Here is a 24,835-nt window from a genome sequence, read left to right on the forward strand (position 1 = left end):
CTTGTCGGGCAGCGGCGGGTGCCAGCCGACAGGATGTGGGATCGCGCTGCTTCCTGGCAGCGCTGACCCGCAGATCCTGCTTCTCTGCCCTCATGCCTTCTGAGGGGGGACTCGGAATGGCTTTCCTCAGGTGCTGGGGGGATGAGCAGGAGAGGGCCCCCTAAACCCTCTGGCTTCCTCCTCTCCCTCAGTCTCTGATTGATGTCACTGGCTCCTCAGATTCCTTCAGAGACCGCGGGAGGCAGGAATTATTCCCATTTTACAAACGAGGAAACGGAGGCTTATGAATTGACTTCCTATAAGACTTGGATCCAAAGCTCCCTAATCAACCCTGTGTCTATTCCCCTCAGATGGGGCTCCCTGGGCCAGCGCCACAGACTTGGGGGGCCCAAAGAATCTGGGGGGCTCCCCAGGTTGGAGGCAGATTCTCCCTCTCAGCCCAGGGGCTCCTCAGGGCCACACTGGCGCTGGGCGAGGGTGTCACCCACGCCTCTCCACCCTCTCCGCGGGGACCAGGAATGCTGGGTTGGGGGCCGAGCAGCCTCTGGGGTTCAGGCTTGTGGAGCCTTGTTTTAGGCCTTTTCTGGCTCTTAGGGCTGGGTTCTCTAACTCCCCCAAGAATGAGCTCAGAGGTCTAATTGCTGTTGAGGATGGAGGATCACCCTAGCCTGGGGCTGCAGCTCCAACACCACCTTTGTTTCGAACAATGGGCTTCTAAGAGGCCACCTGCCCAGGCCAGGCTCTGGCAGGGGAGGGGTCCTGGGGGGTGCACTCAGCATGTCCAGCCTGAGCTCCAGGCCCTGGGCGGTTGATACACAGCAAATTACATGGCTGAGATTTTGGCTTTGACTTCAAGAGCCAGGGGCCCAGCCCCCTATAACCTGGCTATAAAGGGCTGCCCAGGGTCTCTGTCCAGACCAGACACTGTTCCTGACCCGTTGACACCATGGCTGCCACTACCACCAGCATCCGCCAGTTCTCAACCTCCGGCTCTGTCAAGGGCTTGGGCCTGGGTGTGCCCACTGGAGGTTTCTCTCGGGTGTCCACGGTCCATATGGGGGGCGCCTGTCGAGTCCCCAGCCTCCTGGGAGCTGGAAGCTGCGGCAATATGTCAGTCTCTTTATCCCGCTTCACATCAGGCCTGGGGGGTGGCTACGGTGGGGGCTATTCTTGCAACCTGGGTGGGGGCTTCAGCCCCAGCATTGGTGTGTCGGAAGCCCTGCTGGGGGGCGGCGAGAAGGAGACCATGCAGAACCTCAACGACCGCCTGGCCTCCTACCTGGACAAGGTGCGCGCCCTGGAGGAGGCCAACGCGGACCTGGAGGTGAAGATCCGGGACTGGTACAAGAAGCAGGGCCCTGAGCCTGGCCGGGACTACAGCCCCTACTTCAAGACCATCGAGGACCTGAGGAACAAGGTGTGTGGGCCAGGCAGCTTCCTGCCCTCTGCCCTTTGTCCTTAGTACCTGCTTCTGACTCAGTGCATCCCCACTTGGGACCTCTGTGAACATTCTCTTCTAGCTCAGATCTCCATCGTTCAGTTACTCACTTGATCTGGCACTTAGCTCGTGTCTCAGGCCTGGAGGGCGTCCTGTGCAGGGAGGTTGTTTGGAGCTCTCCGTTTCTGGCGGAGTATATTTGGGGTGGGTGATGGAGGAGTAAACTGGGTGGGGGGCTTCAGGATTTTGGAGGCAGCAGATGGCATTCCAGGTAGAGAGAACAACGCGGGCAAAGACATAGTGGTTAGGAAGAGTTGGGTGTAGCCTGCTGGGAGGTGAGGCTGGACATCTCCTTCTTATATTCCATTCCCTCTTGGTCTGCCTGACTGCTTGACCTCCTCCGGGCAGTCCTCCTGGATAAATGGCACTTGCCTCTAATCCCCAGATCTTGAGGTCCCTTCAACACTTTGAGGATCTGTCTATGCCCTGTTCATTGTGCTGATTTCACTGTGTTTGGCATGTCTCATGGCTGCTCCCGTTGTGGGTCCTCTGTGCTTTCTCCATGATGGTCACTCTGGGGGTCCCTGAGGGCAGACGGGGGGGGGAGGGTCCTTGAAGAAAGCAGCGTTGTTTTTCCACTCAGACCGGAGCTCCTTAGGGAAAGGAATTTCTCTTAGTCTGAGGAAGGAGACAGCTCTCTCTCTCTCTCTCACATACACCCCTGCCTTCTAAGAACATGGCCTTGGCATTCTGTGAATGTGGCACTTGGGTCCCCCAGGGGGTACTTGAGTGTTGCAAGCGCTGGAGGCAGCTGGGAGGTCAAACAGAAGCAGAGAACCGGGCTTGGGGGAAGCAGGAGTGGGGCCCGATGGCCCCCCATGGTCAGGCCTGCTCATTTTCCTGCTTTTCAAGGGGCTTTGCCTGTCCCTTCCTGGGACCTCTGCCACACAAGGAATTCCTGCAACTGCCCTCTGGAAGCAGAGCTACTGTCGGTGCTAGAGCAGATGCTGGGCTTGGTCCGGGCAGCGGGGAACACAGGGGAGCCCTGATGAGTCAGTGTGCTTCCAATTCCATTCGGGGTGAGCCAGTTCCTCAGCCAGCTGCTCATCACCAGCCCCCAGTGCACCTGGCACCAGGCCTCGGCCTCTGAGTCACTGCACCCCTCAGGGGTTTCTGCAGCCGCCCCTCACTGGGTCCAATCAGCATCCCGAGGGAGGTGAGTGGGACGGAACCACTGAGGTTTGCGGTGGGTAACAAACTGGCCCAGTGAGCGACAAGGTCAGTTTCCAGACCCAGGACGAGCTCCCGAGGCTGCTTTCGCTTGCTGGGGCTTCCCCGTTACACCTCCCACAGTTCAGCGCTCAGCCTTGAAAAATTCCAAGTTCTACCTGGCTAATCTGCTCCCTCTGGGCCTCACTCGCCCCCGACCCCCAGCTCCACGGCCCTTGATTGGAGCTTCTCTTGGGCGTTTGTCACAATGACAATAACAACAGCAGTAATAATAACTAATGTTCTGCTCCTTCCAAAGTCTCCTGTGTTCTCATTTAAACCCCCCGATAACCCTGAGGGAAAGAAAGCTTTGCCTTAAGTTTGAGATGGGGCCAGTTGTAACCTCATTAATTAACTAATTAATCGCTTAATTAAACTAGTGTTTCCTGGAGGTCGACTCTGGGCCAGGTACTGTGCCCAGGGCTGGAAATTCTGAAGGGAACAAGACAGATGTGGCCTTGTGCCTGGAACTCAGAGTTCATTGGAAGAGGAAATAACCAAAAATGCTGTGGAAAAATCATGCTTGGAAGAAGTGCTGTGAAAGTGAGATGGGCAGGGAGGAGGTATGTCCAGAAGAGGGACCCAGATGGGGAATTGAGGAGGACTTCCTGGAGGAGATGGCAACTGAGTTTAGAGGTAAAGTTAGTTGGGAAAGAGGGAGTGAGGTTCAGGTGGCTTGGGCAGTGACCCCACAGTTGTTGAGGGGTACATATGGGTCTGTTTTCCGGCATCATGGTCACCTATGCCTGGGCATGGTGCCCTCATCACTCTGTGAGTCCCCCAGCAGGGTCCTCAGAGGAGGACCTCCTTTATTCTGGCTGCAAGAGGGGTGTTGCTGGGCCTTCCTGGGGCTGCTGAGGGTGCTTATTCATGGAGCCCATCATCTCCCCCAGATCCTGGCGGCCACCATCGACAACGCCAGCCTGGTGCTGCAGATCGACAACGCCCGCCTGGCAGCTGATGACTTCCGGACCAAGTGAGTCCGGGCCTCCGGGGCTGCTGGCGGCGGGTCCGGCTCTGCTTGTCACAGAGCCCTCTGTGTGTTCGAGAGGGTGTGCTGTGGTCCTCCGTGGCTCACGCCTCCACCCCTCGCAGGTACGAGACGGAGCTGAACCTGCGCATGAGCGTGGAGGCCGACAGCAACGGCCTGCGCCGGGTGCTGGACGAGCTGACCCTGGCCAGAGCCGACCTGGAGATGCAGATCGAGAATCTGAAGGAGGAGCTGGCCTACATGAGGAAGAACCATGAGGAGGTGAGGCCAGCTTGGGAACGAATGCAGGAGAAACTGGCCTGGAAACAAGCAAGGCTGGGGCCTCTGAATTTTCCTGGCCCGGGGCTATGCTCTGCATTTACTGCCCAGCCAGGGTAGGTTCCTGGCCCTGACCTGGGCGCCCTCAGAGCGTCCTGGGTAAGGCTTGGAGGACTCTCCCTCCACGAAGATTGTTTCCATGTCCTTTAAAGCATGGCCCACTGTGTGGTGGCAGTTAACTATCTAATGAGCAAATCAGTCAAGGAACAAGAATGTTAATTGTTACAATTAATTATAATGGGATAGTCATAACAATGAACATCTGCCCAGCCCATTACAAGTGATTCACAGCAATTATTTCTGTGATACGAACAGCAGTGCTGGGAGAAGGGTGCTCGTTCTGCCCATTACCAGGGAAGAAACGGAGGCTCAGAGAGGTTAAGGGGTTTATCCAAGGCTGCACAGACATCATCCCTCTGATCCATCTGACCCACGTCCACATCCAGGTCTAACTGCACCACTCGGCCACCTCTCTCACCTCCTTTTCCAGAGAACTCTGGATCCCAGGGGCCCCAAGATTCAACCCAAGACCTTGCAGGACTAATGAGCCTGTGATTTCCTTCTCAGCTGACCTCTGCACTGACCTGAGCTAGGGGAGCCCAATCCTCAAGTAGCAGGAGCCAGGGAATGTCTCCAACTGGCTTTCGGGCTGGTTATAGGGCTTGCATTTCCTAACGGAGTCTGGTCCTCCCAGTGGACTGGGGGCTACTTTCCCCCGCTCTGTGCTGTGTGGTCGGCATGGGTGGCAAGGGTGGTGAGTGAGGTTGTCCTGGGTCCCTCCTGCCATGACAGAGAGTTGCCCTGTCTCCTGCCCCAGCATACACTGGGGGTGGACACCGAGCATGTGCTGGGGAGGATGTTTGATATCTACAGCCCTGCACATTTGAGACATGACATCTGCCTCCACCTTCAGGGTGGGGAGCTGTTGGCCTGCCTGCCTATCTGTCTGTCTGTCTGATCTGCGCCTGTCTCTCTGAGGTGGAGAAGGCAGGCCCCAGGGTCTCTCCCCGGGAAGGCCCTGGGTGAGCTCCTGCTCTCCTCTGCCCAGGAAATGAACGCCCTGCGAGGCCAGGTGGGTGGGGATGTCAACGTGGAGATGGACGCCGCCCCCGGCGTGGACCTGAGCCGCATCCTGAATGAGATGCGCGACCAGTACGAGAAGATAGCGGAGAAGAACCGCAAGGACGCCGAGGACTGGTTCTTCAGCAAGGTGGGTGGCCGTGTGCGAGCAGGTGTCCGCGCGCGCGCATGCGTGCACACACACGTGTGTGCATGTGCTGTGTGCTGAGTGTGGGCTGGAGAATGTGTGGTTCCACAGACTGTTACCTCTGGAAGGACCTTAGGAAACTGGCTGGACCCACCTTCACGTTTAGATGCAGACTGTGAGGCTCAGGGAGGCTCGTGTTCACACCCCCTCTGCTGTGGCCGGGGGAACAGAGCCAGGTGTCCTCACCCCCCACGAGGGCTTCTCCCGCACAGGCCTCTATAGGTGTGTGTGTTTGGATACAGAGCATTCCCTTAGAAAACACACACTGAACCGTGACAGTTCGCCTGGATGGTAACAGGCGCAAAAGGAACAAACCCAGGGCCTGTCTTTGAGCACGGCTTGCAGCTCAGGAGGAGTCCCCGATGCAAATGACTGCACAGCCGGGTGAATTCAGCTCGTTCCCATGTGGGCATAGAGGGTGTCTGTGTGCAGGTGTGCTTGGAGCCCCACAGAGGCCAGTGTGGTGCTGGGGGGGGCAAGCCCAGAAGGTCAGGGCTCAGGGTGGCCCCTGTCCTCTGCTCCACTGCCACAAGCCTCCTCAAGGCCCTGTGGCCCACCCTGCTTCTAGACGGAGGAGCTGAACCGCGAGGTGGCCACCAACACGGAGGCCCTGCAGAGCAGCCGGACGGAGATCACCGAGCTGCGCCGCTCCGTGCAGAACCTGGAGATTGAGCTGCAGTCCCAGCTCAGCATGGTAGGGCTTCCGTCCCCTCTCTGCTTTGTCCCTGTCATCCTAGGGTGGGCTCAGCCTCGTAGATGCCCACCCCCCAACACAGAGAAGCAGAGACTCCCTCACTGTGTCACTTCACACAACGACATGGGTCCCTCTCTGGCCTCGTCACCGCCCCACCACGCTGGCTGCACCCATAGCCTTACACAGTGGGGTCCCCCTCTGGGTGGACCTCTGGGTCCCATCTGTATCTCACCCAGCCACCTGTCCCCTGACCCACAGAAAGCATCGCTGGAGGGCAGCCTCGCGGAGACTGAGGCGCGCTACAGGGCCCAGCTGGCCCAGCTGCAGGGGCTCATCAGCAGCATCGAGCAGCAGCTGAGCGAGCTGCGCTGTGACATGGAGCGCCAGAACCACGAGTACCAGATCCTGCTGGACGTGAAGACGCGGCTGGAGCAGGAGATCGCCACCTACCGCCGCCTGCTGGAGGGCGAGGATGCCCAGTGAGTAGGGGCGCCCAGGCAGCTGCTCAAGTGATCTGGGGCCGTTTCAACTGGGGAGGGATGTTTCAGCTGCAGCACAGCACCAGCAAAGGCCAGGAGGAGATGTGGAGGCTTGCAGGGAGCGAAACTGAGATCGTGGGCTGGGGTCTGGCTATGGCACTGGATGCCACATTAAAACAGACTATCTGGGCCCTGTCCGGTTGGCTCAGTGGTAGAGCATCGGCCCGGCCTGTGGAAGTCCCGGGTTCGATTCCCAGCCAGGGCACACAGGAGAGGCGCCCATCTGCTTCTCCACCCCTCCCCCTTTCCTTCCTCTCTGTCTCTCTCTTCCCCTCCCGCAGCCAAGGCTCCCCTGGAGAAAGTTGGCCCGGGCACTGAGGATGGCTCCATGGCCTCTATCTCAGGAGCTAGAATGTCTTTGGTTGCAATGGAGCAGCACCCCAGAGGGGTCGAGCATCGCCCCCTGGTGGACATGCTGGGTGGATCCCGGTCAGGTGCATGTGAGAGTCTGTCTCTCTGCCTCCCCACTTCTCACTTCAGAAAAAAACAAAACAAAACAAAAACAGACTATCTGGTAGATGTTGAGGTGCTATGGAAGGGTTTTGAACAGCACAGGTATGATCAAGATGTCCCAGAACATTCACGCTGGCTGCAAAGGGAGGAATACATCAGCAAGGCCAGGGTGGGTCAGGGGGGCTGGTCAGGAGACAGGAGCAGAGGCAGGGAGAGTATGGCTTGCAGCGGGACTCAATAAGTGTTGAGTGAGAACATGAAGGCATGGGTAATGATGACCCTGGGTTTCTGGTTCTGGTGACTGGTGGTTGATCACGCCATTACTTGGGATGGGACGAGGAGCAGGGTGGCAATCTGGTTTGGAGTTGGAGGTTGGATTGGGGCCCTATGCAAGGGAGCTGAGAATATCCCGGAGTCTCCATGCTTAGTCATGCATTCCAGCTTTTTTGTTTTCTGAAGATGGTGAAGTCCATCTATAGTCTAACTACAGTCTCTCTAGCTTTAATTGAGTCTATTTGTTGGGCCCTTTGAGATATGGAAAAACCAGTTGCTTAACTTCTTCTTATAAATTCTGATTAGCTTCTATTGGGATGTCCCCTTTCCTACTTTTGCCCACTGGGCCTGTGCCCTTTGACCCTTGCAGTTGCCATCCTTTTCTGTGTACTGTTGCTGTGATTTCTCTCGGATTTGCTGGGACCTCTCTCCCCTCACCTTGGGCTTCTCCAGCTGCTTCTCCTAGGTTGACAGGTCCCCTCTCTTTTCCTGTAGCCTGACCACCCAGTACTCCTCGTCCCTGGCCTCGCAGCCCTCCCGGGATGGTAAGAATCGGGAAGTCCAGAGTGGGTGGGAGAGTCTGAGGACCCTACTGTGTGGCAGACTGGGGGCGGGGCTCTGGCCTGAGGGTCCCTGCACTCCCCTCCTCTATCCTCTGCAGCCACGGTCACCAGCCGCCAGGTGCGCACCATCGTGGAGGAAGTCCAGGATGGCAAGGTGGTCTCCTCCCGGGAGCAGGTCCACCGCTCTACCCACTGAGGCCCCCTTCCACTTGCAACAGCCCGGCCTTGAAGGTCGTGGGGCAGCCAACGCCTCCAGCTCCTAGCGCGCTACTGCTGAGCCCCAAGTGCCCACTGCCCAAGAGCTATTGTCTTTCTGTATCTGCTTCCCACAGCCCCTTGCAGAAGGGGGCCGCCTGAGTTTGCCCCAGTGACCACTATTAAAGCTTTGCCTCAAGTTCAATGCCTCCTGTGATCTGGCGTGGTCATTGGCTTGGGGCAGTGTAGGCTGAGGGACTGGAGGAGGAGGACAGTTTGTTGAATGTTTGGGTGGCGCTTGTCACCTGCCAACCTGTTCTACCCACCCAATCAGGCCTGGGGCTTCTGGGAGGGTGAGAGGAGAGGAGGCAGGAGGATCGAGGTTGGGGGGATGGGACAGCCCAACAAGCTGGGAAAGTTTCAAACAATCAGCCCTGGAAGTCCCCATTGCCCATGGCTCGTCCCTGGGAGGGCCCTTAGACGGTTCAAGGATCTGTGACTACTATAGAGAGCTCCCGCCTCCGCCCCCGTGGGACAGAGCGGCTGGGTGGGGGGCTTTCTGAACAAGTGGTCCGGGACAATGACGGGTGAAAGGAGGTGGTGGCCGCATCGCCAGCCCAGGACGCCAGCCCGGCTCTGCCCAGCGCAGGGGTGTGTGCGTGTGGGGTGGGGCGGCTGGTGTGCCTGTGAACGTGGGGGGCGTCCTGTTTGCTTTGGTGGCTTGGCAGCTGCCAGGCTATTAGGGAATTTCTCTCAGCTGCTGGCGGGGGCTGTCTGGGCCTGTCTGGGAAGTGGAAGCCATTGGCAGTCTGAGACACACCACTCTCTGCCCAGCGTGCCTGCTGGGACACTGGGGCCCAGGCTGGGCCGGGGGTGGTAGGCAAGGCAGGGTGCAGCTGGTGGGGGTCTCAGGGTCCATCCTGGAGGGTCTTGTCAGGGGACTGAGTGGGGCCTCTGGGGAAGGCTGTGCGTTGGGGGGGACTGGCTGGGAGGGTCTCAGGAAGACCCTCTTCTTGGGCAGTATCCGTAGGCTGAGTCTTAAGGTATATGCTGCTCACCTTCCTCTGAGATCTCCTGGGGTACAGGAGGGTGGGAGGGGGCATGGCCTTCGGTTCTCCCAGCTCCCTTTTACCTCGCCGCTCCCCTCCCAGCTGTCATTTCCCCATCCTGTAGCTAAGCTCCTCTTTGCCCACCCACGCCCAGAACCTCCCCACCTGTTAGAGGGAGGTGAGGAAAGGTTCGTCTGGGTCACCAGGAGTCCCAGGGAGGGAGCAGGTCAGAAAACTGGCCCTGTGGAATTGTAGCCTGTGGAACGCTCCTGTGGGGTCAGGGCTGTGTAGAGGGGGCCAGTGTGTCCAGGGTCCTGGGGTGGGGGGAGCTGGTGCTGTGGGGTGAGGGAGGAAGCCCTGCCAGCCCAGCCCCACGGGTGTGTGGGGGCAGTGGGACACCATCCCTCTCAAGCCCCGGTTTCCTTCTCTATGAAACGAGGCGGTCACCTGAGACCCGACAGCGCTGTGGTGAGCTTGGTGGTTTAGGTCCAGTTCCCAAGGCGGGAAGGCGGCTCCGTCTTCGCCATCTCCCCAGCGCCAAGCCCGGGGCCGGAACTGTGGATGGCGTGGTGTGCACTGAAGGATGGTCACCTTAGGCTAGGGGCTGCTGGGTTCCCCAGCCATTACCGACCAGACACAGGGGCAAGGCGGGCCGGCTGGGGTGGCAGCTGCCTGGGAGGGCTCGGTGGTGAGGACGGCGACATCCTGCCTCTCCTCTTCTCCATATTAGGTCATGGGAAAGCGTCGCTGGAGGGCCTGCCTGAATCACAGGTGACGGGCTTAAGACCAGAGACATGCACACACGCATGCTGACGCCCAGCACGGGGGTTCAGAGAACCCCCCGCTGGTGGGAGGGGAGGGGGCCCGCAGCCACTTGGGAGCTGGCAGAGCGCCAGGGGTGATGAAAGCCCAGGGGAATGGAAACAGAGGAGCAAGCCTGTTGTAATCGCCACGCCCGCCCACGTGGCGGCCTATAAAGCAGCCAGGCGAGCCCTGGCAGCAACACGCTCGCACCGTAGGCTCCCTCCTCTCCAGCCCACTCGTCCTGCGCCTGCTCGCCGCCTGTGGCTGTCGCCATGACCACCACCATCCGCCAGTTCACCTCTTCCAGCTCCATCAAGGGCTCCTCCGGCCTGGGGGGCGCGTCCCGCACCTCCTGCCGGCTGTCTAGTAGCCTGGGGGGTTCCTGCAGGCTGGGGTCGGCCAGCGGCCTGGGCAGTGCCCTCGGGGGCAGCAGCTACTCCAGCTGTTACAGCTTCGGCTCAGGCAGCGGCTATGGCGGCAGCTTTGGAAGTGTGGACGGGCTGCTGGCGGGAGGGGAGAAGGCCACCATGCAGAACCTCAACGACCGCCTGGCCTCCTACCTGGACAAGGTGCGTGCCCTGGAGGAGGCCAACGCGGAGCTGGAGGTGAAGATCCGGGACTGGTACCAGAAGCAGGCCCCAGGGCCCGCCCGTGACTACAGCCACTACTACCAGGCCATCGAGGACCTGAAGAACAAGGTAGGGCCGGCTGGGGACGGAGGGCCTGTGGGAGTTATGACTTCTTTCTCCCGCATCTCCTGCCCAAAGCTGGAGTCCAGCCGGGGCTGTCACAGGCCTTGGGGAACGGGCAGCTTGGCTCCAGCTTAGCCTCTGGGCACCCACGTCCTGGCTGCTCTGTGGCTCGTGTTATTCTTTTTCGGGGTCAGCAGGCTGGGCTGGGGACAAGCAGGACTCATGGAGCCCCTCTGAGCCTTAGTTTCCTCATCACAGAGCTCCTTGCCGCCTTGTGCAGTGATAGGATGAGGCGAGTGGACACATGCAGAGGGCTGGGCTCACGAGGCTGCTAGATATGTGGACGGTTCTTGCCTTGGAGCAAGAGGGGGATCTGGGGTGAGGATGATGTGAGGGGTCTGAGCGAGCGCCTGACGGCACCTGCTGGGAGGTGGAGACAGGACCGAAGGGGTGGAGCCTCAGAGGCCTCTCATGAGCCTTATTTAGAGATTTTTCTGCCATCCTTTTTGCTGCCCTCTTCAGAACTGAGCTGAGCAAACCTGGGGGGGGGGGCAGGGCTACCTGCTGGAGCCCCAGGTCAAGGCTTAGCCAGGGTTGTGACTTCTGATTTGAAAATACTCTTTAGCAAGGATTTCTTTAGCTTCCCTTTTGGGGGTGCCTCTCAGGGCACCCTCTCCCTAACTATAAAATGTGGGGGTTGTCCATATCCCCTCTGTGTCCTGGGACAGCTTCTGCCCTGAGGTGTCCCCCCATTCTCTGGCCTCCCCACATTCCCAGCCTGAGAACTCCCTGTGCTGCCCGCTCTGGTTTAGGGCAGAGCCTGGCCGTGGGGGTCTGTGGAGGGGAAGGCAGGTCCTGGGGGAACAGGAGGCAAGTTTCAGCACATCAGACTCTTGCTGGCCCAACCTTTGTCAACAATTACAGCACAGGGAAGGGGAGAGGCTGGGCGGGAAGGGATCCTTCCTGGAGAAGGCAGCTACATCCTGGCCCCCAGGCAGGAAGACCCATCTCAGGACTCTGGTCTGGGTGGAATCACCCCCACCCAGTGATCTGACCATTCTCCCATCTCCCCAGATCCTCACGGCCACCGTGGACAATGCCAGCATCCTGCTGCAGATTGACAATGCGCGCCTGGCTGCTGACGACTTCCGCACCAAGTGAGCCTTCGCCGCTGAGCCGTACAGCGGCTGGGGCCGCCCCTCCCCACCCTAGAGCCCTCGGTTGCTGGTGGGATAGGCCAGAATGGGGGAGTCCGAGGGTGGGGGAGCCCACCTCTTGGTCCAGGAGGCTGCAAATTCTGAAGGTTGATGGGCTTAGGCAGATAATGGAAGAGAGCAAGAGGAGGCAGGAGGCAGAGAGGAGAAGAGTAGTCAGCCAGGTGAGGGTAGGGCCTTACCCTACCTGTTCCCAGGGCCCCAGGGCTGGAAATTGCTTCCTCTCCTCCCCATCATCATTCCTCTGAGCCCTTCGAGCCCTGGCCAGAGCGAGATGCTGGCCACACCCTGGCCCTGCCAGCCTAAGTGTGTAGCCTGAAGCCTCCGGTTCCCTTGGCAGGTTCGAGACAGAGCAGGCCCTGCGCGTGAGCGTGGAGGCCGACATCAACGGCCTGCGCCGGGTGCTGGACGAGCTGACCCTGGCCAGAGCTGACCTGGAGATGCAGATCGAGAATCTGAAGGAGGAGCTGGCCTACCTGAGGAAGAACCACGAGGAGGTGAGGTGGAAGGGGTGGCAGGGCGCTGAGGCTGTGCCGAGGCTGAGACCGAGGGCAGGGTATACAGGCAGGTGCCCCGGGGCTGGTCACCTTACAGGGCTGCCCAGCCTGTGGAGCCCTGATCCCTGGCTCCAGAGCCAGTGTGCGGTCCAGCCTCCTTCCTGCTTTCCTGCCTCTGAGGAACCTCCCAGGGGCCCACAGAGGCCGCTTCTGTCCATGCGCCGGCCTCCCTCACAAGGACAGGGGATAGGTGAAGAGCTCTCCTTCTAGTCCTCGCTCAGACCTTTGACTCTGGGCCCTGTGACGAAGTTTGGAAATTAGAGGGGATATTCTGGGGGCACAGGCCTAAGAATGAGATGTTATCTTTGGAAAGCCCTCAGTCTAACGGGGGAGACAGAGAATCTACTCTCAGGGTGTCCCCAGCCTGATGGAGGAGGCCAAGGCCCTAAAGAGCAGTGAACAGAAGTCATTGGGAGGGCCTGAGGGTAGAAGACAGGCAGATGGAGGGAGGGTTCCTTGGGAGGGGTCTGGAGAGCTTGTGTGGGAAGGGTTGGGAGTGAGAGGTCAGGACAGGCCCGGATGCCAAGACCGCAATCCCTGTCCCCTGTAGGAGATGAACAGCCTGCGAGGCCAGGTGGGCGGCGAGATCAACGTGGAGATGGACGCCGCCCCCGGCGTGGACCTGAGCCGCATCCTGAACGAGATGCGCGACCAGTACGAGAAGATAGCGGAGAAGAACCGCAAGGACGCCGAGGACTGGTTCTTCAGCAAGGTGGGTGTCCTCCGGGGTGGAAGGCACCCAGGAGACCTGCCTCCCAGGAACTTCCAGGATTAATGGTGTTTTCTTTTCTGCAGACAGAGGAGCTGAACCGCGAGGTGGCCACCAACAGCGAGCTGGTGCAGAGCGGCAAGAGCGAGATATCTGAGCTCCGGCGCACCGTGCAGGCCTTGGAGATCGAACTGCAGTCCCAGCTCAGCATGGTAAGGGCGCTGCCAGGCCTGGCGTGGGCCCTGGGCCCTAGAGGGAGCATTGGCCACCCTCTCTGACTCTGCTTCTCCTGCCCTCTTACAGAAAGCATCCCTGGAGGGCAGCCTGGCGGAGACAGAGAGCCGCTACTGCGTGCAGCTGTCCCAGATCCAGGGGCTGATCGGCAGCGTGGAGGAGCAGCTGGCCCAGCTGCGCTGCGATATGGAGCAACAGAACCAGGAGTACAAGATCCTGCTGGACGTGAAGACGCGGCTGGAGCAGGAGATCACCACCTACCGCCGCCTGCTGGAGGGCGAGGATGCCCAGTGAGTGGGGCCCGGGGCCAGGGCTGTGGGCCGGGGATGGAGTGGAGCTCTCAGACCCACATCTGATCTCCTCTCTTTGTTTTCTTTGCAGCCTGACTCAGTACAAGCCCAGAGAACGTAAGGATCTCGGTAGCTGAAGGCAGGGCAGCATGGGGCAGGCACGCATTTGCACCCTGCTGAGGGAGGGTCCCCAGGAGCCCCCCGGGAAATGATCCTTAGCAGAGGTCGGGAAAGAGACCCATTAGAGCTCAGGACTGATGCTCAGGGGAATCAGATGCAGGAGTCCCTGTCTTGTCTGATCGGGGAGGGGCAGGGAGATGGTCCTTATCCTGGAGCTCCTAGTCTAAGGAGGAAGCATGGTCCTAGCTCCGGGGATTCTCATCTGATGGGGAGACAGGGACACGGTTTCATGATCTTGGCTCTGAGATGGTACAGATGGGCAGCAGCAGTCCCGACTGGGCTCTAGTCTGACGAGGGAGAGAAACTTGGCCCTTGTACTCCTGGCTGATGGAGAATATGAAATCCTAGCCCTGGGGTCTGCAGTCTGGTGGAGGTGATGGAGACCAGGTTCTTGCCACGGAGTGCCCAGTCTTGGGGGGGTGGGGGGTGCGGAGCGTAGCCCATGTCCTGGAGACGGCGGAGAAAGGGAGCTAGACCTTATGTTGTGGAGCGCCCGCTCAGTGAGGTGCCTCTCATGCAGAAGGACACGTGGTCAGAATCCCACCACCCATCTGGGGCACCAGCAGAGGGACAAGGTGAAAGGGAGGGAGCAGTGAGGACAAGGGGGACACGCATGTGGGTGTGATCTTGGGCCAGCAGAGGTGTGGACACCAAGTGGCCAGGGGGAGAGAGCGGCTCCCCTCGGGGGCGGGCGCTGAGCCAAGGTCTCTCAGCCCTGCCTACCTCTGCGTGTCTGTCCCGCAGCCGTGACCACCCGGCAGGTGCGCACCATCGTGGAGGAGGTCCAGGACGGCAAGGTGATTTCCTCCCGTGAGCAGGTCCACCAGACCACCCGCTAAGGACGGCTTCCCCGGCCCAGCCCCCCGGGGGCCCCTCATCGGCCCTGCGGCCTGTGACCTCCCGGCCCTGGTCCCATGGTGTCTAGTCTCTTTCCCATACCCCCTGCCTGACCAATAAAGCTTGTTGACTCAAACATGGAATGCATCCTGGTTGTGGCCATTGAGGTGGGCCCCAGGGAGGAACGGCTGAATGGAAGCGGGAGTGTGGGACGGGGTAGGGGAGGAGTTCATGGACACCCACTGTTGTTAACTTAGGCAGGCGTCCCCAAACTACGGCCCACGACCCACATGCGGCCCCCTGAGGCCATTTATCCAGTCCCCGCTGCACTTCCAGAAGGGGCACCTCTTTCATTGGTGGTCAGTGAGAAAAGCACTGTATATGGCGTCCCTCCAGCGGTCTGAGGGACAGTGAACTGGCCCCCTGTGTAAAAAGTTTGGGGACCCCTGATAGAGCCTCAGACCAGGGTAAAGAGTAGGTCTGGGCAGAGCTTGTGTGTGTATGTAGGGGGTTGGGGCTTTGCATTTTCCCAGAGCTAGCGATCTGAGGGAAGGTGGTCCAGGCACCGCCAGACCCAGGGTAGGGTCAGTGTACGGGGGTCTTAGGTGGCCTCTTCTTGGCCTATAAGTAAGTCTGTGACCATCGGCAGTGGCTTCCTCTTGCTGAGCCTCATTTTCCCATCCATACATGGAAGGAAGAACTCAGATGTGGGAGCCAGAGTTGTAAGAGATGATGCGCCCAGTCAATTGCTCCTCAAGGTCCCTCCTCCGAGAGGGGGCAGGGAGTGGGCAAGGACGGAAGTCTGGATCCTCTCGGTAGAGGCACAGAGGGCAGGAAGGCGGGCGAGGCAGCTCGGATGGTCAGGGCGCCATTGCCTCACCCTGGGAATGTGAGCCAGAGACCTGTGCCTCTGGAGAAGGCTGTGGACCCCAGGCAGCTGCGGGAGAAAGGCGGGCTTCTCTCAGGGAGGTCGCCTCCAACGGCCAGCCGCTTCTCAGGATGGGGGCGCTGGGGGGCAGGGTGTGTCCCCTCAGCTCCAGCAGCCTGGAGGTGGGGGTGGGTGGGAAATACATCCTGGGAAGAGGACACAGGACCCTCTGGGCCCCAGCCCCTTCCTCTCTGGTGGAAGGTGATGAGTAGTTAGGGAGGAGCCTGACACCTGGAAGTCTGTCTGCCTTTGAGTAAATCCGGAAATCACGGGGTGGGGTGAGTCTGCGTTCCTGCTTTTCTCTGAGAAGTGGGAGTGGGTGGAAGGGGCTGATGAAAGGAGGGGTGCCCCCCAGTTCACTGACAGGCCTGGGGCTGTCTACCGCTGCACAGTCAGACCAGGTTGTCCAAACACCTCGGTACCTGGAAACTGAGGTGGGGCTTGGGCGGGGCGGGGCTAGGCGCAGGGGCGGCAGTGGCACTAGTGCTGTCTAGGAAGTGGGCAGCTGGGTGTGAGGCTCTGGACAGGTCCCAGGCCCTCTCTGGACCTCAGAAGCCACAGAAGCAAGGGATGAGATGAAGTCCAGCTAATAGCCCTTCTGGCCCCGATACTGGGGACAATAAGGACAGTGAGCTTCTTGCTATGGCGGGGACCACTGGCTGGCACCTGGAGAAAACCTGTGTCCACAGAGGCAACTGCAGCACTCCAAGCGAGCTGGGTGTGCGGGCTCCGTTCCATCAGAGGCTGGTGCCTCTCAGCTGCCTGAGCAATAGTCAGGGCAAAAATGGAGAACAGGCAGGTGGCACTGTACCCCCCAGACCCCCGCTGTGCATCATCCCACAACCAGCAGAACCAGTCTTGGGCTGAGGAAGGCTCATCCGGAGGGTGATCTCATTTATTTGAACAACCGTCCCAGGAAGCGGGAAGGCTCTGGGAAGAGGCGCCCCATTGTGTGAATAGAGACACTGAGGTTCGGAGAAACCGTGACTCAGCCCTTGTCTGGAGCCTGGCATGTCAGGGGTGGAGCAAGGTGCTGGATGGAGACAGCTCTGCTGGGAAGAGGAACCAAGAGCCCCACCCCCTGCCTGATCTCAGGTTCTTAGGCAGCGGTTCTCTCTCCGCAGACTCCAGGGGTCCTCGCCTACTGATGCAGTGGCTGAGGGCAGGCCAGAGAGTGGGGCTGGCCAGAGACAGCCTGGACAACCTTGTCCCTCGGCTGGGGAAGAATCCCTGCCCACAAAGTGAGTGGGGGGGGGGGTCAGGACCGAGGAGCCGCCAGGGGTGCTGAGAGCTGGCTAGAGAGGCAGTGGCTGCTGCGCTGGGGCTGAGGGTCTGCGGGAAGTCGTCCTGGGCCCGGAGAGAAAAAGGGGACCCGCCCTTTCCAGAAGTGCTCAACCCAGGCCTGGGCACGTGGGGGTATGGGGCAGAGTGACTAGGTTCAGGGGCCTATGGTCCCTCGGGGATGGTGTGGAGAACTTCGATGGTTTTGTCCCCACGCTGACCCAGGTTGCTGGGGACATTGCCTGGGGCTGGGCCGGGAGACCCAGTGTGGGACTCTGCAGAAGGTCTCATGGTTCAACTACAGCCACTTACCCACTGCACAAAATATTGTGCCCGCTATTCAGTGAATTGGTTGGTCAGTGCCCTTGGTGAAGCCTCACCCACTCTCGTAGGATGGACCCACACGCACTTGCTTCTCAGTCTCATGCCCGGGCCAGTGGTAGCCAGCCCTTGTGACTCCCTCCACCACTCCCACATTCTGGAAGGGTGACCTGGCGGTGCTCCTGCAGGGAGATGACATGGCAGTCACACTGGCCATGTCACACATGATGCTGCATCGCTCTGTGCCTGGGTCTGCAGGGGCCGGGGGAAAACAAGGGACACAGGCTCTAGCTGAGGAGTGATGAGCACGGCACAGTGGCAAGCTGACAATACCCCCTCAGCACTTATACCCTGTGGGCCTCTTGGCCACCCCATGCTGTGGGTGGCTGAGGCAGAGGGACCACAGCCAGGACAGTCCTGCCACCAGGCACAGAGCTGAGGCTGTAACTGAACCTGACTCAGCAATGAGCTTCCTTGAAGGCTTCTTGGTTGTGCAGACCATTGTGAGGGGCTGTGACAACCCCCACCCTCAGAAGAGGGGCATCAAACATGGCAAGAGCCTGCCATTCAGATTCATGCAGATCCTGGGACTAGTCATGGGCCAGAGCCTGGGTCAGGGACATTTGTTCACTCCCAGAGAGCCTCCCCCACCCCCTATGGATGCCCCCCCCCAGCTCAGCCTGAGCACACTGTACCAGGGTGGTCTCTGCCCCTCTCCCTACCAGGCAGGATGCCCCCAGGGCGTCTCTTTTTGTTGTTTTTGTGCATCTGAGTGCACACAGTAGGTGCTTTATAAATATTTGTGAATAAATGCAGTATGGCCACCGGTCTGTGCCAGGTGCTTTATTTATTTTGCCTCTAACATGCCTATGAAGTAGTGCTGATCTTCCTGTTTCCCAGAGAAGGAAACTGAAGCTCAGCGAGGCAGAACAAATTATCCAGTATCTGATCCCTTCTCGCCAGACTCCAGGTTGCTCTGTCTGGGCTTGTCCAGCCTCTTCTCTCTTCATCCTCCCCTGGAGCCGGTGGTTCTGGCCGCCACCAGGGGCTGAAGACCCTGCAGTCACCTCCTTTTCCCCCCAGTCCCTGCCAGGGGCCCCCTTCTCCTGACCCCGTCCCCCAGGCCTGACTGGTTTCTGGGAAGAACCCCATTCCCAGGGTGGTGCTGATGCAACGGGCCGGAGCAGGGCCCGGGCATCTGGATGGGGTGCCGCTGATCAGTCAGGCTTGGGAATCACGGCAAGTGAGCTGTGCGATTGGCCAATAATATTTCCCAGCCAAGTCTGGAATGAGATGACCTCACACCCGAGATGGGACGGCCCAAGGAGAGAGGAAGGAGGCGAACCCATGGCCTGGAGGAGTGCCAGCCTGGTGATTCGGGCACTTGGCAACCTTGGGGCAGGTGTAATGGAGGAAATGCTCCCCACTCCTCTGCCAGCTCAGGTCTTCTGGGGCCCAGCTGAGGCTGCCCCTGGCTCGGCCACCTTCTGAAGAGGATCTCGGGGGCGGCCCACTCCCTTACTGCTGGGGCTCAGAGTTGGTGACACTCACCCAGCTGCATCCTGAGGGCAGAGCATCTCAGGGTTTTCTGCACATGGTGCTCTATTCCCACCTTAGTCTTCTCTCCTGGTCAGATGATAAGTTCCAAAGTCAGAGATCATGTCACATTTCCCCCACCCCGTCTGTCCCCAATGCTGGACACGGGATAGGTGCCTGGTCTGTGGTGTGGACTGAATAGTTTGATGGGTTGGTCAGCAACTTCCTTCTCAAAGCTTCTCAGCCCAGGGAGCTCCCTGGATCTTCAGGGCTGAGCCTGGGTGCGACCACTTAACCCCCACTTAAGTGGGAGGGGCAGCGATCCAATTAGAAAGGAGGAGGAAGGGGTGCTTGGGACAGAGAAGGAAAGCTCCCCGAGGCCAGATCTGAGTCTCTGCTTCTCTGCCTCCGTGCTCTGCAAACTGGGACAAGTCTTTCACTCTCTTTGGTTGGAGCTTGGTGACTTTTGGTGAACTCAGGGGTCATTTCCAGTTCTGAGGGTGATAAGCCGAGCTCATGCTGACACTTGGAATAGTAGGATTTCTGTCCAAAATCCCGGGGCCCCTTGGCACATTTAGGGGTTGTGAGGAGGGGAGCATCTCCCAGGCCTTATCCTAAAGGCGTATGCTGGGCACCAACTCTGCTAATACCTCTGGGCCCTGTGCCCACAAGCCCGATGACTGACGGAATGCAATGTGGCAGTAACAAAGCCTGGCTGTGCTGAGGCAGAGAATTTCGAGGTGGTATCGCCCAGCAGAGCTCAGGTTGAGGCAAGCCCTCTCTGCCCCCCTCACTTTGACAGAGGCGTTTCAGCGCAAGGACAGCAGCCAGCTCTGTGGGTCACCCCTCAGACTACCCTGAGGAGGCCTCTGATTTTGGGTCCAGACCCCCCAATCCTGCCTCTGGCCCTTGGGCCAGGGTCATGCACATTGTGGGCGGAGCTTCTTCCCTGCACTATGGGAAGGTAGATGAGAATGGACACCCCTGGTGCCTGCCTGGAAGGCCCCTGTGGGAAAGTGGAGATGGCCCGAGCTCCGGGTTCCAGTCCCGGACTAGTGACTTTAGGGGAATCACCCTTCTCTCTGGTTTTCCTTCTCCTTCGCAGGATTAATTCAAGACGATGATGTCTGTTGGGGATGCACTGGGAGAGCGGTTCAGGATGGTGGGGAGGGTTTGAGCTCGATAAATAGACAGACAGGGGTTCAGACCTCCGCTCCCCATTGACTGGGGTCTTGGGAAGTCCACTTACCCTTCAGCTCCCTGCCTGTGAACCGGTGGCAGGTACAGGCGCCTCACAGCTCCATGCGGCACATGTAGGGCCCTCTGTGCAATGCTTGAGCACGGCAGGTGACCAGAGAAACATCTTGTCTCCTCTCTCAACCGAATGAGTGAAGCTGCCAAGCTCAGCTAGGACTCTGTGGTCACCCGAGAGAAGATCGTCAGGAACTGAGCCTTGGTTACAATGTGTGGGGGACTCGAAAGCCCATTGTGGGGTCAGTGGTCACTCGTGGCACCAGTGGCATGACAGGGACTCCTTCCCATCTCAGTTTACAGTGGGTGCCAGTGGGGAGAAGGAGCAATGCATTGGGGGTGGGCTGCCCACAGGGTGGGAGGAGGGGGTGCAGAGGGAAGGGCCGGGGTGTGGGAGGGCATTGCCAGAGCTCAGAGGTGGGTGCGAGCAGGAAGGTGACGGGCAGCTGTGCTGAAAGAAAGGATGGAGTAGCTGAAAGGGTGGGTGAGAGTCAGAGCTGGCCATCGGGGAAGGGCCGGCGAAGTCCATACATGGTCCTCTGGGGGTGTGTGCTGTGTCCTCCCCTTTTACAGACAAAAACCCCGAGGCCCAGAGGGGCTAAAGCACAGCCTATGCCGTTGTAAGGGGCAGAGCCAGGATCCAACCGGCACCTGTCCAGATTCCCAGTGCATGCTGGTTCCGTGGTACCACACACTTCTGAGGTCCTGCAGGCTCAGCAGCAGCCTCCAAAATGAATTTGATCCAGTCAGGGGAAAGCAAGTCATAGAATTTTTAGAACTAGAAAGGATTTCAAGATCTCTCAGTCCAGCCTTGTCATTTTGCTGAAGGGAAACAGGCCCAGAGAGGGTAGGTGAGGGGCCTCAGGTCACACAGTGAACAAAGCGGAGCTAAGCCATGAACCCAGCTCTCCCATCAAAACCCAAAAACCAGGCACGTAGGATCCCGATGGCTGCATCCTGAGACAACCCTGGGATGGCATCACTGAGGTTGTCACCGTGGGGCAGGGAGTCCTTCTCTGGGCTGACTCACTGCCTGGGGACGCAGCCTCTACAAAGCCTCCTGTGCCAAGGCCCTGCTGTCCCCTCGGGCTCCAGGAACAGGAGCTGATTCCTGCCGCCCAGCCTGAGTCACGACCGACTCGCTTTTGTGTGTCTTCTCTTGGCCCCACACCCCCCAAAGCTGGGTGGGAACTCCGAGCAAGGCAGAGAAGTGAGTCGACCCCGGCGGAGTAATCTGGAGTGGGGAGTTGGCCGGGACCTGAGTGATGAAACCTGGAGGGGAACCCGGAGTCAGCAGTTGGGAGGGCCCCGCCTTCCCGGGGCATATAAAGGTGCCTGAGGTGGAGACAGCCGCAGCATCCTCTCTGAGCACCTCTCTTCTCTCTGCCGACTAGCTCGCTCGCTCACTCACCTCCCTCCTCGACACCATGACCACCTGCAGCCGCCAGTTCACCTCCAGCTCCATGAAGGGCTCCTGTGGCTTCGGAGGTGGCTCTAGCCGCATGTCCTCCGTCCTGGGCGGAGGGTCCTGCCTGGCCCCCAGTGCCTTCGGGGGCATGTCATTCTCTCGCTACTCCTCCGGGGGGGCCTGCGGGCTGGGAGGCGGCTATGGTGGTGGCTTCAGCAGCAGCAGCAGCAGCTTTGGTGGGGCCCTGGGAAGCGGTTTCGGTGGAGGATGTGGTGCTGGCTTTGGCGGTGCTGGCTTTGGTGGCGCCTTCGGTGCTGGCTTTGGTGGTGGCGATGGCGGACTCCTCACTGGCAATGAGAAGATGACCATGCAGAACCTCAACGACCGCCTGGCCTCCTACCTGGACAAGGTGCGTGCCCTGGAGGAGGCCAACGCGGACCTGGAGGTGAAGATCCGGGACTGGTACCAGAAGCAGCGGCCCGCTGAGACCAAGGACTACAGCCCTTACTTCAAGACCATCGAGGACCTGAGGAACAAGGTGGGTGGGCCAGGTGGGCGGAGCATTGAGAGAGGTCTTGGAGGCAGTAGCTCTTAGGAAACCACTTGGTGGCATCTCCATTTTACAAACAGGAAGACTGAGGCCATACATGCATAGCCAAGAGCCGTTCAGAGAGTTGGTGGCAGAAGGTCTTTTTCTAGCATCAAGGTGTCTGAGTGGACCTAGAACCCTGACTTTTTATTCCTTGCATGCCTTCTTTGCACTGCACCCTCAGTTGGCAGGGGAGGTCGGGTGCATCTCCTACCCACCCTGAGCTGAGTGGAGAAGGCACCCCTGGCTGGCTGGGGCAGCATGGCGCCTGACCTGTCACCCAGGCAACCCCTAAACTTGGGGAGGCTCCTTTCTCCCCTCGGCACTCTTCACCCCTGAGCAGCAGGACCTTGACTAACCCTGCCCTTGGCTAATCTTGCCCCTCTCCCCTCTGCAGATCATTGCAGCTACCATTGAGAACGCTCAGCCCATTCTGCAGATCGACAATGCCAGGCTGGCAGCTGATGACTTCAGGACCAAGTGAGCATCCCTGTGGCCGGGCTGGAGGCAGAGAGCAGAGGGTGGGGGCGAGCCGTGGGGCTATCTGTCCGGGAGGACCAGCAGGTCTTGAGCCCCAGAAGCCTCATGGATGCAACCTGATGCCCTGACCTCTGACCTGCCAGGTATGAACACGAGCTGGCCCTGCGCCAGAGCGTGGAGGCCGACATCAACGGCCTGCGCCGGGTGCTGGACGAGCTGACCCTGGCCAGAGCCGACCTGGAGATGCAGATCGAGAGCCTGAAGGAGGAGCTGGCCTACCTGAGGAAGAACCACGAGGAGGTGAGGTTGCTGTTGGCGTTGTCAGTAGGGGGCTGGTTCAGTGGGGCTGCAGATGCACCTGGAGTGAAGAAAGGGGTCAGCTGAACTGACCAGCTTTCGCCATCCCTTCCTAGGAGATGCTTGCCCTGCGGGGTCAGACTGGCGGGGACGTCAACGTGGAGATGGACGCCGCCCCCGGCGTGGACCTGAGTCGCATCCTGAACGAGATGCGCGACCAGTATGAGCAGATAGCCGAGAAGAACCGCAGAGACGCCGAGGCCTGGTTCCTGAGCAAGGTGGGGCTGGGCTCCTCAGCCTTCCTGCAGCCCTTCCCAGCCAGGGGAGCCTCTGCAGCGCCTCACGCCTTCTGCTCTTTTTTTCCGAACTCAGACCGAGGAGCTGAACAGAGAAGTGGCCTCTAACAGTGAACTGGTGCAGAGCAACCGCAGTGAGGTGACCGAGCTCCGGCGGGTGCTCCAGGGCCTGGAGATCGAACTGCAGTCCCAGCTCAGCATGGTATGAAAACCTGGCCCCAAACCTCCAGTGATGTCCACCAACCCCTCTACATGGTCACAATACAGTTCCACCTCTCTTTCCCCAAGAATGGGACTGGAGGGATCATTGTACCCATCACACATAGATGGAGAAATTAAGGGCCAGAATGGTGGAATAGTTTTTCTCTATTTTGTCTGGCCCATCAGTAGCCCAGCTGGGGTCAAAACCAAGCACCTCACAGAAAACATGCCCAGAGACCTGGAGGGACAGCAGTGACCGCCTTTGATGGCTCTCTTTCTCTCTCTCTCTCCCACTAACAGAAAGCTTCCCTGGAGAGCAGCCTGGAGGAGACCAAAGGCCGCTACTGCATGCAGCTGTCCCAGATCCAGGGGCTGATTGGCAGCGTGGAGGAGCAGCTGGCGCAGCTGCGGTGTGAGATGGAGCAGCAGAGCCAAGAGTACCAGATCCTGCTGGACGTGAAGACGCGGCTGGAGCAGGAGATCGCCACCTACCGCCGCCTGCTGGAGGGCGAGGATGCCCAGTGAGCACACCCCCGCCCAGTCCTGCCCCACAGACCCTTCCGCTCCCTGCTGCTCCCAGCACCTCTAACCGCTCTGCCTTTTCTCCCCAGTCTGTCCTCGGCTCAGCTCACGTCCAGCCAGTCCTATTCTTCCCGAGATGGTAAGGCTCCTGAGGGTCCCGGGCACTCCTGCCCTCCCTTCACCCTGGGTGGGGCCCGCTGAGCTCCCAGAGCCCTGCTCACAGACTCTCTTCTCTCCCACAGTCTCCTCCCCCAGCCGCCAGACTCGGCCCATCCTCAAGGAGCAGGGCCAGAGCTCCAGGCCGTGAGCTGTCTCCCCCGGAGCTTGCTGCCACCGGCCGGCCTCATCTCCCGAAGGCCTGGGTCGGGTCCCTGTTCTCCCAGCGCAGGTCCCAGCTGTCTCCCCTCCCTCTCCGCTGGTGGTGGGCTAATAAAGCTGACTTTCTGGCTGATGCAAACCTGTGTGGTCTCTGTTTGTGAACAGATGGGAGGGGAGTTGAAGGGCCTCTGGGACCTCACAGCCCAAGGGATGCTGGAAAGAGCAAAGCTCAGAAGAGTTTGTTAGGGTCTTCCTGGAGGTCTCTCCATGCCATTGTGGGGGTGGGAGGTGAGAGACAGGGTGGGAAGGAGCTCACACATGTTGACAGGTACCATGTGAGAGGCATTTTACAGAGGTTCTTCCCTTAGACCCTTCTAACAACTCTGTCAACTGGGTGTGGTCAGGCCCATTTTGGAATGGAGACAACTGTGGGTTCAGAGAGGTTAAGTAACTTGCATGAGGTCACACAGATAATAAGTGGTTTGATTGCGGTTCACTCCCACGGCTGGTTGGCTACAAAGTCCATGCCTTTCCTTGATACCACCCTATCTCATTAGTTATTTTAGCCCATAGACTCCAAAGCTGGAGCTCTTCACTCTACCCCCTGGTGCCCCACATTGGCATACAATGATCTTTGCACTGGAAGGTAGAAAGTGGGCTGCTGCCTTGGGGATGGTACCCCTGGTGAGCCCTTCTTCTCCCAGCCCACTCCTCCTCATCACCCTTAGCAACTCCTTCCTTTTCCCCAGGCCCCTCAGCGTGTAAGTGTCACACTGTCGAGTCCCCTAGGAAACACCTGTCACCCATGCCCTCCTCTTCATCCCCCAAACCACCGCCCCAT

At 59.4% G+C, this 24,835-nt stretch overlaps 3 protein-coding genes across 3 annotated transcripts; all 3 read left to right on the forward strand.

Moving 5' to 3' along the window:
* Window positions 1–946: 946 nt before the first annotated feature.
* On the forward strand, window positions 947–8,187 carry LOC136322667 (keratin, type I cytoskeletal 42). Its single transcript, XM_066254569.1, has 8 exons — window positions 947–1,417; window positions 3,601–3,683; window positions 3,803–3,959; window positions 5,065–5,226; window positions 5,852–5,977; window positions 6,236–6,456; window positions 7,738–7,787; window positions 7,904–8,187. Exons 1-8 carry the CDS (start codon window positions 947–949, stop codon window positions 7,999–8,001), a joined length of 1,368 nt encoding a protein of 455 aa, XP_066110666.1. The 3' UTR covers window positions 8,002–8,187.
* A 1,763-nt stretch (window positions 8,188–9,950) lies between these two features.
* On the forward strand, window positions 9,951–14,702 carry LOC136326970 (keratin, type I cytoskeletal 17). Its single transcript, XM_066263649.1, has 8 exons — window positions 9,951–10,551; window positions 11,620–11,702; window positions 12,100–12,256; window positions 12,867–13,028; window positions 13,112–13,237; window positions 13,329–13,549; window positions 13,641–13,666; window positions 14,474–14,702. The coding sequence occupies exons 1-8, from the start codon at window positions 10,126–10,128 to the stop codon at window positions 14,566–14,568; spliced, it is 1,296 nt and encodes a 431-aa protein (XP_066119746.1). The 5' UTR covers window positions 9,951–10,125; the 3' UTR covers window positions 14,569–14,702.
* A 6,432-nt stretch (window positions 14,703–21,134) lies between these two features.
* Window positions 21,135–24,133, forward strand: LOC136326971 (keratin, type I cytoskeletal 16-like). The gene is made up of 8 exons (XM_066263650.1): window positions 21,135–21,829; window positions 22,278–22,360; window positions 22,504–22,660; window positions 22,774–22,935; window positions 23,030–23,155; window positions 23,455–23,675; window positions 23,766–23,815; window positions 23,919–24,133. The coding sequence occupies exons 1-8, from the start codon at window positions 21,311–21,313 to the stop codon at window positions 23,981–23,983; spliced, it is 1,383 nt and encodes a 460-aa protein (XP_066119747.1). The 5' UTR covers window positions 21,135–21,310; the 3' UTR covers window positions 23,984–24,133.
* Window positions 24,134–24,835: the final 702 nt, after the last annotated feature.

Source organism: Saccopteryx bilineata, chromosome 2, assembly GCF_036850765.1.
Source record: "Saccopteryx bilineata isolate mSacBil1 chromosome 2, mSacBil1_pri_phased_curated, whole genome shotgun sequence".
Taxonomy (NCBI): Eukaryota; Metazoa; Chordata; class Mammalia; order Chiroptera; family Emballonuridae; genus Saccopteryx; species Saccopteryx bilineata.